Genomic DNA, 13,267 nt, shown 5'->3' with positions numbered 1-13,267 from the left:
TGAGTTGAGGTCACACACTTGTTTTTGTGGCTTTCTACTGACATTCGCTGCTCAGTTCTCACAAAATTTCTCACAGCACTGTCAGAGAATGCAATCAGGACGCATCACTAAAACCAGTAAAATTAGCCTGTCCCCTCTTCTCTTTCATACGCATACTTCTCTCAGATAGTGAACTCTATCCTTTTTAAATAAAAGACAAAAGAGGGGATGTCCCTTCTTTTCTTTCATACACATACATCTTTCAGATAGTGAACTGAAATCCTTTTTAAATAAAAGACAAAAGAGGGGAAATTCCATGAACTTTGCAGATGTGATTATATGAATCTTTGTGAGCTGGTCTCATTCTCCATATCTCACAGAAGATGTAAAATTCTGGCTGTTTGATTGGCAGGTGGTGGCAGATCAGATTCCTCAGCTGGTCCAGGGAGTGAGGGGCAGTCAGGCTCAGCCAGATAGCCCTAGTGCTCAGCTCGCCCTCATTGGTGCCAGCCAGAACTTCCTGCAGGTAAAGCAGTGGAACACAATCACTTCTTGACAATAGCACTGGGATAAAACTCTTAGCTCACGCATGTTCTCTCTCCCCACTTCCTTAGCCTGGAGCTAAGATGGTGACTGCTGCCAAGGCCACAGTACCCACAATCAGTGATCAGGCATCTGCCATGCAGCTGAGTCAGTGTGCCAAGAACCTGGCCAGTGCCCTGGCAGAGCTCCGCACAGCTGCTCAGAAGGTAAAGTTAACTCCCTCTCTCTCTCTCATTGGCTCTCTTTCACTCTTTCTTTAGTTTTAAAAACAGCTATGTTGCTAACCACAGTTATGTTAATTATTTAGCCTGATTAGTATCTGATTAGCACCTGATTAGCTTTTGACTTTAATCAGTTTGCGTTTATTTAGGGTGGGTCAAATTTGTGCACATGTTTGCAGACTAACATGTGCTTTCTACCTCATACCACTTAGAAATGAGTATGTAAAAAAATTTTTTTAACAAACCCCAAGCCCTAGAGCCCTGACCAAATGAAAATGACTTCTGGGGAGCGTGTCCTAGATGACCTGTCCATTGAGCTTTGGATCCAGGTCTGATTTACGAAGCTTTCCCTGCAGTCCTTCCTGCTCTCACATCCTGTTTGCTGTTGTGCTCTGTCTCCCTCTCAGGCACAGGAAGCCTGCGGTCCTCTGGAGATTGACAATGCTCTGACAGTGATAAGGGGGCTGGAGAAGGACATGCAGGAGGCCAAGGCTTCAGCTGGAGAGGGCAAACTCAAACCCCTCCCAGGAGAGACAGTAAGAGTGCTCCTCCTCATTTCATCTGTGAACTGCATATATATATATATATTTATATGTGTGTGTGTGTGTGTGTGTGTGTGTGTGTGTGTGTGTGTGTGAGAACATATACAGTCATCCTCTTCCCACAATGAGGACTCAGAGAAGTACTGGTTATATATTACACAACCCTGCTGTTAACATACTGTGGGTATAGGGGGACACTCATACACTATCGTTTTATTAGTCTTCTCTCCCCACATTACACATTTAAGAAGTACTCAAATAAAAACACACATACGCCTGCTACTTTCCTACTCTTGCTCATAATCATTTTCCACACACAATAACACACACCCACTTCCTGTCACATGCAAATCAACCTAAAACACAGAACTGATGGTTTGTTTCTTCACTTTGCTGGTCTTTAATATGTGCAAAACAGATAAGCACAAAGGCTGCTATTAACAACCCACCAGTCTGATGAAAAGATAAACAGTTGTTTTTGTTGCTTAAGCTGGTAAATACAACACAGAAAGACAGGTTGTGTATTGGTCTTTGTGGTGTGTGAGTGTATGGTGTTGCAGGCAGTAGACCTTGACATGCGCACCTTTGACAAAAACTGATACCATTAATATCACACCCACATCTCCAGTCGGTGCACTGCACATCTACATGTGCAAACGAGTGCCTGTAGAATGGGTTATATCAACAGTCCATTACACCAGCCAATTGTCTTTACATTAAGATTGAGGTTATTATTGCAGACTACCTTTGACAGTGATGATTTTCAGAGGCATTAAGTTGTACAGTTCATAACCCACATGAATTAGACAATTTCTGTACTAATCTTTAGGAACTGATTCATAGGGGTGAAAGAACATTTGACCGTGCTGGTGCTAGCCCTTAGTAGTTTGTTCTAACAGGCCTCCTCATTAGACTGTGTTCTTGTGTGTGCCTTAGCTGGAGAAGTGCTCTCAGGACCTCGGCTCCAACACCAAGGCCGTGAGTTCGGCCATCGCTCAGCTCCTCAGTGAAGCCACTCAGGGCGATGAGAACTACACAGGTGAGAGAGCTCACAGCATTTTCGTGTTTCATTAGCACACCTCATTCGGTGAAGTTAGGCTCTAGTGTATGACAAAATTGGACTCATAACAATATGTGTTCTTGCAGAGGTGCAAATAAACTCAAGTAATATTCTCAGCCTTAGTTAAAATGACGTCTCATGTCTGTGCATTGTACGGTATTTTTCCAAGTGGCCCATAGCGCCATCTTCCTGTGTAAAATTCTAATGCAGTGTAACCTTTTCTCTGCTACACGGAATGACACATGACTAACTGCTTGTCTTAAGTCAGTCTTGTCTTTATGTAGTGATGGAGGTTAAGAGAGAGAGTATAAAAGCTGATCTGAGAGCTGTGTTAAAGGCTAAAAGTGCCCAGGCCTAATCCTGTACATCTCCTCAGGTATGGCTGCCAGGGATGTGGCGCAGGCCCTGCGCTCTCTCGCCTCAGCCGCTCGAGGTGTCGCCGCCAACACGGCCGACCCACAGGCCCGCAACGCCATGCTGGACTGTGCCAGTGATGTTATGGACAAATCTGCCAACCTGATTGAAGAGACCAAGAGAGCCATCGCCAAACCTGGAGATCCAGACAGCCAGCAGAGACTGGCCCAGGTTAGCTATACTCGCACTCACACACTGACATACACACACTCACATACAGAGACATACACACTCAAACACATGCGCGCACACACACAAAAAACTTTTTTCACTACAAGTTTAAATTCAGCAATCAGACCTCCCTTTTAATCACACCCTGTGTGAATGTGACCCATCCACTGAAATGTGGAAGTGAGCATTAATGTCAGAACATAATTGTTGCCTTCCCTACGTGTCTATGATTAGTGTTTTCCCAGTTACTGTGGTGCCGATGATTTTCACCGAGTGTGTGTGGGCATGTGTGTCTTTAGGTGGCAAAGGCTGTGTCCCAGGCATTGAACCGCAGTGTGAACTGTCTGCCTGGACAACGAGACGTGGACAATGCCATCAGAAATGTCGGAGAGGCCAGTAAGAAACTGCTATCTGATCAGGTAGGTACACGTCAAAACTGATAATAGATATTTAAAGTTATTTCCCCACTCCTTATACAAAACGTAACACAAATCCCAAGACCTATATCTTTTAGATTATTCAAATGTTGTCTTTGTAGTTTATCATACATTTTAATAAGGAGTCTCTTTAAATCATTAATGTTATGTTCCCACTTCAGTTCCCAGCCAGTGGGAAGAGTTTCCAGGAGGCTCAGGCTAATCTGAACCAGGCAGCCATTGGGCTGAATCAGTCAGCCAATGAACTGGTCCAGGCCTCCCGGGGCACCACCCAGGACCTGGCCAAGGCTTCTGGCAAGTTTGGACAGGACTTCAGCCACTTCCTGGAAGCAGGCGTGGACATGGCTGGCCAATCACAGGTAAAAGGGACAGTCTTAATTTCACGCATGTACTCAAGTAATTCATGGTAGATTTAGATGAAGTATTTTTATGAGTTTTAATGTTTGGAAAAGTATATTTATGATTTTTAGCCAAATATGTTATTTGGATTTTTTTGTTCCTTTGTTTAAACCAAAAACTGTCAGTGTTTTAATATTTTTTAGACTTATATTAGTCTGCCCTTACATCAACTGAACCAGCTGTCCTGTTCACAAACATTCAATGAACCAATGACCTGACCCCGAGTTTACAGCACAAATATTTTAATAACCGAACTTTGATCCGTTCTCTCTGGCAGTCTAAGGAGGACCAGACACAGGTGGTTACGAACTTGAAGACCATTTCTATGTCCTCCAGCAAGCTGCTGCTGGCAGCCAAGGCCCTGTCCACCGACCCCAACTCCCCCAACCTCAAGAACCAGCTCGCTGCTGCTGCTCGGTCAGTCTCTCTCTCCATTTCTCTCTGAATGTCCAGCCCCCAGGTTCAGGGTCTGAATCTTCAGACAGGGCACTTCGTTGGTTCTCTTAATGTTTCTCTGGGCAGCTGTCTTCAAAAGAGGCTTTGAAAACTTGTTTCAGTGCCTCTCTTCTTCACAGAACTGGTTTATCATCTCTTTTGGTTCATACATAGCACAGTCTGTCCTCAGCAGTGTGTGTGTGTGTGTATTGCGCTGAAGTAATAATTTTGCAGAGTCTACCACTAAGTTTCTGCACCATAACACACTGCGTGGGGGCAGAGTAGCCTCACACAGTCCCTTGTGTCACAACAAACTGAGAGTCTCGGGCATCAAACACTCTCCCACATATACACACATGCACACACACACACACTCACAATGTACATCTTCTCCAGTATTAGCATACATTATGTAATTCTTTTTCTATCACTCAGTTGAATGGAAATGGGCACAATTATGTAATGGCCAACTGGCGAGAGTAGGCTGCTCTTACCCAGCTCTGCTCCTCTTTGCTTTTGCTTACACACAAGTAGGAGTGTGTTTTGGTTGACTCTTTGCTGACACAATTGTGAGAGTGTGCGTGTGCGTGCGTGTGTGCGTGCGTGTGTGTGTGTGTGTGTATGCGTGCGTTCCTTTGTGAGAAAAAGGGAGAGTGGGTGAATGGGTGAGTGAGCAGGAGGGAAATATCACAGTGGATGGCTCTTTTTCATCTTAAAGCCCTTCACAAGCCAATCCCTCAGTCCTCCTGATAGTTACGGAGAGAGTGAAGAGAGAGAGTTAAGAGAAAGAGGAGGTAAAGAGTGTGTGTGTGAGAGAGAGAGGGGGAGAGAGAGAGAGAGAGAGAGAGAGGGGAGGGGAAGAGAGGATGAGAAGAGAAGTCCTCCATAGCATCAGTACAGTTAGGTAGAAGTGCTAAGTGCCAGCGCGTGGTAGTGTGTGGGTGGATTGTAATTTTTTTTTTCCCTCCTCTTTCCCTCTCCCTCTCCCTCTGTCTAACACACTGTCTACCTTCCTCTCTCTTATACCGGTCTCACATTTCTGTTTTTCCCTCTCTCTCTCTCTCTGTGTTTACAGTGCGGTGACTGACAGCATCAACCAGCTCATCACAATGTGCACCCAGCAGGCCCCAGGACAGAAGGAATGTGACAACGCACTCAGGGAGCTTGAGGTAATCTTCTTTTCCCCTTAAACTCCTCCCTTTTGTCTCATTTCTCTCTAAACTAATAGTGGAGGCAACACTGGCACTGTGGCATTGTATGTGAAAGACTCTGGGGATTTGTAATTGTGGTTGGGACTGTAGGTGCTGTGGGTGGATTGTGGTTTGTTTTGGGGGTTTTTTTTTTTCTTCTTTTTTTTTTTGTCTATGCCCGTTGGGTACAGGCTGGTTTTACAAATCTCCACCTACCACATCAGTTGTTGTGTGTTTTAATGAGATAGCTTGTTTCATCTGTAGATTATTGATAAATGATACCTTAGAAGTAGAGATTAGGTTTGTCACATGTCCTATAGTCTTGCCAGTGTTCTAAAGTTGATGGACTTTCAAGCGGCATGATTTGCTTTTTGAATTGTGTTTTGAGTGATGTGTATTTGTTTGTGTGTGAGCAGACAGTGCGAGGCATGTTGGAGAACCCTACTGAGGCAGTGAATGACCTGGGTTACTTTGACTGCCTTGACAGCGTGATGGAGAACTCAAAGGTATCCAGTCAGCTTGACTTAGACCTGCAGAAATCACTTAAACACAGTGACATTCATGTTTCTGTTATTTTCTGCAATAATACAGCTTAATTTAGTGTTTTTTCTTACATAGAAAGTTGCTTAGTTTAATTATCTGGCATGTTTACTTATTTGGTTTAACAGTGATGTAATAAGAGAACACTAGTAATGAGTAGTGTTTGTACTTTCTCTCCATAGGTTCTGGGTGAGGCCATGGCTGGAATCTCCCATAATGCCAAAAACAGTAATTTGCCTGAATTTGGAGACTCTGTCAGCTCTGCCTCCAAGGCTCTGTGTGGCCTGACCGAGGCTGCTGCCCAGGTACGCTTTACCAGAGGAGGGAATATTTGTGGGAGTGTTTGTATGTATTTATCACTTGTCAAACTTCACTGGTGAAGGTCCAGGCTCCCTGAGTGTTTCATTCACTGTTTCATTAGTATAATTGGGATAATCGGTCTAATTTTAATTAAATGCACTAGTGCCCTGCAGCTTAAAACAGCTGTAGTTAAAAGCACGTTAAATAAACAGACAGGCAGCTGAGTCTGTCAGTCCATGTCTGTTTTCATCTCACTCTCTTGTTTTTCCTGTTTCGTCCTGTTCTGTCCAATTTTTGGAATGTCTTGTTGAGCTATATGTGTCAACACTCTCCTTCAGTCACAGGTCATTGTCTCTGCTCCTCTCATTTTATGCCTATTCTATTCTCTCTGTCTTCTTTAGTGTTCTCACCTGTGTGGTCACTCTTTACACACACACACACACACACACATCACACACACATTTTTAGTGGAAGTGGAAGTTCTTAATGTGTGGTGAGTCATGTTTAAATGCTGGCACTCTCTCTCTCTCTCTCCTCTCTTTCTAAAAGCCTTCTCAGGGACTGTGATTCTGCACTTCTGAGTTTCATTATGTAGTATATTTGGGGTGAATGATAGAGACTGGAGAGGAGGGGACTGATGACGTTCATACAGCATTTGTTGCCAAGGCAGATGGAGGGAGAGCACTAACGGAACAGAATGCAATTTTTCAGGATCCATTCTGGTTCCTATACATTCTATTTCAGAACAAGGATCTTACAAGGTTTCTTTTTCTCTAGGAACAATTACGACGTCTGACAACGCTTTGTTCTGAAAAAGCACACAGACCTTTAGGAAAATATTTTCTCCCCTCATTTATACTCAGAGCAAGTGAGGTTGACGTGGAAGGCTCAGCTATTTTACTCAAAATGTTCACTGAACTTCAAACAAATCTCTTTTTTTTTTTTATATGTCAGTCGCTCGTTGAACACTGGTCAGTTCCTGTTAACTGAATTGCTAATTTGAGTGGTTCACATGAAGTGACAGTTCAGTGCCATTGCATGTGAGTTTAACTGGTTACCAAACTCATTTGATTCCCCTGGCCAACTGAAGTTTGGAGTGTCTTCATTTTTCCCCCTCACGATGTCTTTAATATGCTAATTGACAGTGACGCTGTGACAGAAGTTTTACTGATGGACTTTACTGTGTCTCTGTTCCAGGGGGCATACCTGGTTGGCGTGTCGGACCCAAACAGCCACGCTGGGCAGAAGGGTCTTGTGGACCCAGCTCAGTTTGCCCGTGCCAAACAATCCATTCAGATGGCCTGTCAGAACCTGGTGGACCCAGCCTGCACTCAGTCTCAGGTACAACTTCATTTGATCAGAGCCGTTAGCAAAGCTACACTAAACATGAGGTTAGGTTTAGGGTCTGGCTCTCTGAAATTGTATGGACTCTGAAGAGACAAGAAATGCAAAATAGCAGCAATAACTAACTTCTTCATAATAAGAAAGCTTTCAATTTCATTGCTCAACTGATTTAGAATTCCTGTTTGAGTTTAGAAAAAATGGAACACTAACTGATCATGGTCTCTAATTGTGAATTTTCAGTCCTGTCATTTAAAGGACTACAAAGATAGCAATTTACGTACGAGTTTATACACAGAGCGTCAGACCAAGAGTGGAGTGAGGTATACTTACTGAAATGTTTTGACATATTTTTCTTTCTCAAGGTCCTCTCTGCTGCCACTATTGTTGCCAAACACACCTCCGCCCTCTGCAACGCCTGTCGTCTTGCCTCCTCCAAAACATCCAACCCTGTTGCTAAGCGACAGTTTGTCCAGTCTGCCAAAGAAGTGGCAAACAGCACTGCTAATCTTGTCAAGTCCATCAAAGTGAGTGTGACTCAGATTCAGATCCAGATCACATAGTAGAATTTGGTATCTGTTTGGATTTCTCTAGAAGTGCGTGACATTGAAGTTGTAAGTGTATGTGGGAGCATGCATGTGCAAGTCTATGCATAGGAGGTATGTGTTTAGAAGGTTGGATTTGCAGGAATTTTTGTGTGTGTGTGTGTCTCTACGCATGTGTATGTGTCCATGAGTGTAAAATTGAAAATAGTTAGAATGGATTATGTGCAAGAAGTCAGTCTTTTTACGTTGGTAAGTTTGCATTTATGTTACCATACCATTCTTTGTGTTTGACAGGCTCTGGATGGGGCCTTTAATTACGAGAACAGAGAAAAATGTAAGGATGCAACAGGGCCGCTCATCGAGGCCGTGGATAACCTCACTGCCTTTGCCTCCAACCCCGAGTTTGCCAGTGTGCCTGCACAGATCAGCCCTGAGGTGTGTCCCCTTACTGGAACTCACCATGCAAACATGAGTGTTTTCAGTTGTGCTATATTCCAAGCACTGCAGAAATATGACCCCACAGTGCGACCATTTGAGAACTTCCTCCTCTCTAGTTTTGTTAAACCAGCAGACTTTGTTCTGTTTTTCATTTTCATTTCATTTCATGTTGGACTTCCTAAATTCAAGTACATCCTCATTCGTTTCTGTTCAGATGATTCAAGGATTTTAATACCTGTGGTGCAGTCATTTTACATGATTAAGTCACTTATGTATGGGATGTGTGTGTGTGTCTGTGTGTGTGTATTTGTGTGTTTGTGTGTTAGGGTCTGGCTGCTATGGAGCCCATCGTGGCTGCAGCTAAGACCATGTTGGAGAGTTCCACAGGCCTGATTGAGACAGCCCGGTCACTGGCTGTCAACCCCAAAGACCCACCCAAGTGGTCAGTGCTTGCTGGCCACTCCAGAACCGTGTCAGACTCCATCAAGAAACTCATCACAAACATGAGGTACTGACACGTGTGTAATAACACAATACATATGGTTACCACACTGTCATACATACTTCACTGTGAAGTTCCTTTCAAGCTTGGTTTCACTCTTTGTGGTGGTGCATTGTTAAAGCAGAACTGAAATTATTCCAGAATAACACTTCTTTTGCTTCTCCTTAGGGTGAAAATACCACCTATGCCATGCTACAGCTGTTTTACCTGTGAGCTTCTAATGTTGGGCTTTGTGGTTTAAAAAATGTGTGTGTTTGTGTGTGTGTGTGTGTTTTATCCCTGCAGAGATAAGGCTCCAGGCCAGAGGGAGTGTGATGAGGCCATTGATGTGGTGAATAATTGTATCAGAGATTTGGACCAGGCATCTCTGGCTGCTATTAGCCAACAGCTCACTCCCAGAGAAGACATATCTCACGAGGTATGTGTGTTTGCTCACCTGCAACACAACTCATGTACACAGAGCTCTGTGGCTCATGGAACTGCCCTATTACCCTTTAAGCTTAATGTCCTCACTCAAAGTTAACAGTTCAAATAACAAGCATCTATACATTCCAGACTAATTGAACTGAAACCCTACGTTTGTCCGAAACTGAGGTTTGGCACGTTACTGGATCTGGGTTTAAGTTTTGTGCTTAAGACTGCTGTAATAATAAAACAATTGTAGATGTTTTGACTCCGCCTACAGTGACATAAGCTAAAGAAAAATTTACGGAATACATATTACTATATATTACTATAAACTACATATTTCTGTTGACCACATTCTCATCATAGTGACTGTAGTGCTTGAGTGTGAAGACATTTTCTGTTCTGTGTGTCTAGGCTCTGCATGAGCAGATGGCTGCCTCTGTGCAGGAGATCAGTAACCTGATTGAACCCGTGGCTGTCGCTGCGCGCTCCGAGGCCTCCCTGTTGGGTCACAAGGTAACACTTCGGCACTCCCAAATATCTGGCCGACTGTACTGGAATTCTACAATGAATCCAATCCAATATTTTGGTTGCTGTACTGCATCTTCCCTGTAATCATATTCAGCTGTTAGGATTTGAGTTTGTGTTTACTCTCTTATCTAACAAGGCCTGAACATCTTTTCTTTCACAGGTATCTCAGATGGTGAGTTACTTTGAGCCACTTGTCATGGCTGCCATAGGCACGGCCTCAAAGATCCTGAACAGCCAGCAGCAGATGAACGTGCTCGACCAGACCAAGACCCTGGCTGAGTCTGCCCTGCAAATGCTCTACACGGCCAAAGAGGCTGGAGGAAACCCCAAGGTCAGAGCGCACACAACAACAGCATGCTTCCCCATAATACTGGAGTTAAGGGTTCCCATAGCTGCAAAATATAAAATATGCCTATACATGCTATATAGGTATTTAGAGAGTGTGTATACATATTTGATACTAGTTAGTAATGGGAATGTATGTGTGCTGCACATTTGTCCTCTGCTACCTATGTAATATTCTCTATCTAAGTATGTGCTTGACATTTAATGTGATGTGGTTCTCCAGGCGGCCCACACTCAGGAGGCTCTGGAGGAGTCAGTGCAGATGATGAAGGAGGCTGTGGATGACCTGGCTGGCACCCTGTCTGAGGCTGCCAGTGCTGCAGGCGCTGTGGGCGGGATGGTGGACTCCATCTCTCAGGCCATCAACAAGATGGAGGATGTGCCTGGCACCGAGCCTGACGGCGCTTTCGTTGATTACCAGACCACAATGGTCAAGACAGCTAAAGCCATCGCTGTCACAGTACAGGAGCTGGTAAGAGACCTGTTCAAAGAGTCAGCACACGGACTGCCAAGTTTCAGTGTGTTCACGATCCAGAAGCTTCTTCTCATTTATCCTCAAATGACCACTGTTTTTGTTTTTTCGCTAATGGGTCTTTAGGTTTTTATAAGGACAGACTGTCTGGATTTCATAATATAGACTTGTTGGAGAGTAGGAGAAGCATAAACATACAGTCAGGTTTTTCAAACCAACTCCTACCACTTTGTTGGACTGATTGGTTTTCTTGCTGTTTTATAACCTGAGAGTGGGTGTGTGATGTGTTCTGTAAGAGATGTCAGGGCAGTAAGACATTGTTAGAAGAACACTAACTCGACTTCGTGTGGGAGGGAGGAAAACTCACTCTGACTCTGTCCTTAGGTGACCAAATCCAATACCAACCCCGACGAGCTGGGAGGTTTGGCCAATCAGCTGACCACAGAGTTTGGACAGTTAGCCTCAGAGGCCAAATATGCTGCCATTACTGCAGAGAGTGATGAGGTAAACAGGAGGTGGTACCAGCTTTACTCATAATTCAGGTTTCTTTTGGATTTTTTCCCCTATTAGGTTAAATCATGGTTTTATTTACATACTGCATTTTTTTGCGTTGGGGGTTTGTCACACAGCAGCTTCCCAGAATTCCTTGCCCCGCAAGTGCCTGGGAATGGCTGTACACTGAAAACTAAAACATTCTTTAGTTTTGTGTATACAACCACACAGCAGTCTCTATCTCTCTCTCCTTCCCACAGATTGGCTCCCACATTAAGAAGCAGGTGTCTGAGCTGGGCTACAGTTGCACTGGGCTGGTCACGAAAGCTGGAGCACTGCAGTGCAGTCCTAATGACTCCATCACCAAGAAGGAGCTTATTGACAGTGCCCGCAAAGTCTCTGAGAAGGTCAGCATAGTGAGCCAAGCTTGGCCACATGCGCACGCACACACACACACACTCACACACACCTGTTTACAATGAAACCTCAAACCAAAAATACTTTATGGCTTCTTTCAGATGTGATGATAAGATGAATGTGTGTAAAAGACAACTTGTAATTAATGCTTGCAGATTTGACCCTCAAATTTGTATCTGTTTATAGATTTTCTTAAATGGATCAAGATCCAGCTTGACCACTCTATTCTAAACACATATTTCACATGTATGATTACAAATTAGTTCATAGTTATGGTGGAATTGCAGATTTTAGTGTTCTGTGGAATAAGTTTTTTAGTTTTCCCTATAATGAAACCTTTTGTCTGCAATTACTGTTTTCTCTCTCTCTCACTCTCTCTCTCTCTCTCTCTCTCTCTCTCTCTCTCTCTCTCTCTCCCAGGTATCTCACGTGCTTGCAGCCCTGCAGGCCGGTAACCGTGGTACGCAGGCCTGCATCACTGCTGCCAGTGCTGTGTCTGGCATCATCGCTGATCTGGACACCACCATCATGTTTGCCACAGCAGGCACGCTAAATCGTGAAAACGCCGAGACCTTCGCTGACCACAGGTACTCCCTCCCTGACGTTGCCTCATATCCTTATACTGACAGCATCAGAGCCAGCCTCGGCCCAGCCATGTCTCTCTTAAAACACTGTGGTCTTGAAGGCTATTGCCTTGTTCCCTGATAACACATTTGAGTCCTACTGAAGGTTCTGTTGTGGATATTCTGTTAAATGGTTAGTCCATTCACACTAAGTTCAACAAATAGCTCCCACTGGAAATGTTACATGAGGACCACACTTACTGTATTTTGGTTTGTATCCTCGTTTACAGAGAGAACATTCTGAAGACGGCTAAAGTACTGGTGGAAGACACTAAGCTCTTGGTTTCTGGAGCAGGAGCCAGCCAGGAGAAACTGGCCCAAGCTGCCCAGTCCTCTGTCAACACCATCACCAAACTGGCCGAAGTGGTCAAACTGGGAGCTGCCAGTCTGGGTTCTGAGGATCCTGAGACACAGGTATGGATGTTTTCGGTCATACCTTTGTGAATGACTGAAGTAATCTACGAATGGTAATCTGAGTTTGTATAGTATATGGCTGTGATTTCAAGTCCAAGTTTATTTAAAGCCCAATAGCACTGTTTACAGTCTCAGAGGGCTTTTCATGCCCACAGGTTTGCAACAAACAAAGCAGGGTGGCACCCCCTGACTTAATCCTCATAGTGAGCAAGAAAAACCTCTGTAAAAAACCCATATGAAAAATGGGGGAAAGGGGAGAAATCTTGAGAAGGACCACAGACAGAGGAGACCCCTTCATGGCCGGACAGATGTGTAATAGGTGCCAACCCAGTGGGCAAATTGCAAACAACACAGAAATAATGAAAATGAAAACACATTAGTAGAACTAACCCAGACTTGAACTTATCTTCATTTTCTTTCCTTAACAAAAAAGGCTACTTGCTTTCCCTATCAGATTCCTCTTGTCAGGATGTGGATACCGCTTGAGTCTGGAAATGTACTCAAAAGT

General features: G+C 44.1%; 1 protein-coding gene across 1 annotated transcript in view; it reads left to right on the top strand.

The window, feature by feature from the left end:
- Positions 1-13,267, top strand: part of tln1 (talin 1) — a 61,519-nt gene that overhangs the window by 36,019 nt on the left and 12,233 nt on the right. The window contains exons 24-46 of the mRNA XM_030767199.1: positions 392-505; positions 594-728; positions 1,151-1,279; positions 2,222-2,324; positions 2,722-2,930; positions 3,230-3,349; positions 3,529-3,726; positions 4,044-4,183; positions 5,277-5,370; positions 5,808-5,897; positions 6,114-6,236; positions 7,429-7,572; positions 7,938-8,099; positions 8,412-8,552; positions 8,882-9,063; positions 9,343-9,475; positions 9,880-9,981; positions 10,157-10,327; positions 10,565-10,813; positions 11,198-11,317; positions 11,566-11,712; positions 12,143-12,309; positions 12,576-12,759. Of these exons, the coding sequence (XP_030623059.1) occupies positions 392-505; positions 594-728; positions 1,151-1,279; positions 2,222-2,324; positions 2,722-2,930; positions 3,230-3,349; positions 3,529-3,726; positions 4,044-4,183; positions 5,277-5,370; positions 5,808-5,897; positions 6,114-6,236; positions 7,429-7,572; positions 7,938-8,099; positions 8,412-8,552; positions 8,882-9,063; positions 9,343-9,475; positions 9,880-9,981; positions 10,157-10,327; positions 10,565-10,813; positions 11,198-11,317; positions 11,566-11,712; positions 12,143-12,309; positions 12,576-12,759 (3,357 nt within the window). The remainder of the gene's footprint in view (positions 1-391; positions 506-593; positions 729-1,150; positions 1,280-2,221; positions 2,325-2,721; positions 2,931-3,229; positions 3,350-3,528; positions 3,727-4,043; positions 4,184-5,276; positions 5,371-5,807; positions 5,898-6,113; positions 6,237-7,428; positions 7,573-7,937; positions 8,100-8,411; positions 8,553-8,881; positions 9,064-9,342; positions 9,476-9,879; positions 9,982-10,156; positions 10,328-10,564; positions 10,814-11,197; positions 11,318-11,565; positions 11,713-12,142; positions 12,310-12,575; positions 12,760-13,267) is intronic.

Source organism: Chanos chanos, chromosome 3, assembly GCF_902362185.1.
Source record: "Chanos chanos chromosome 3, fChaCha1.1, whole genome shotgun sequence".
In the NCBI taxonomy this organism is placed as follows: domain Eukaryota; kingdom Metazoa; phylum Chordata; class Actinopteri; order Gonorynchiformes; family Chanidae; genus Chanos; species Chanos chanos.
Note: the sequence above shows the minus strand (reverse complement) of the source record. Positions and strands in the feature narration are given on the sequence as shown.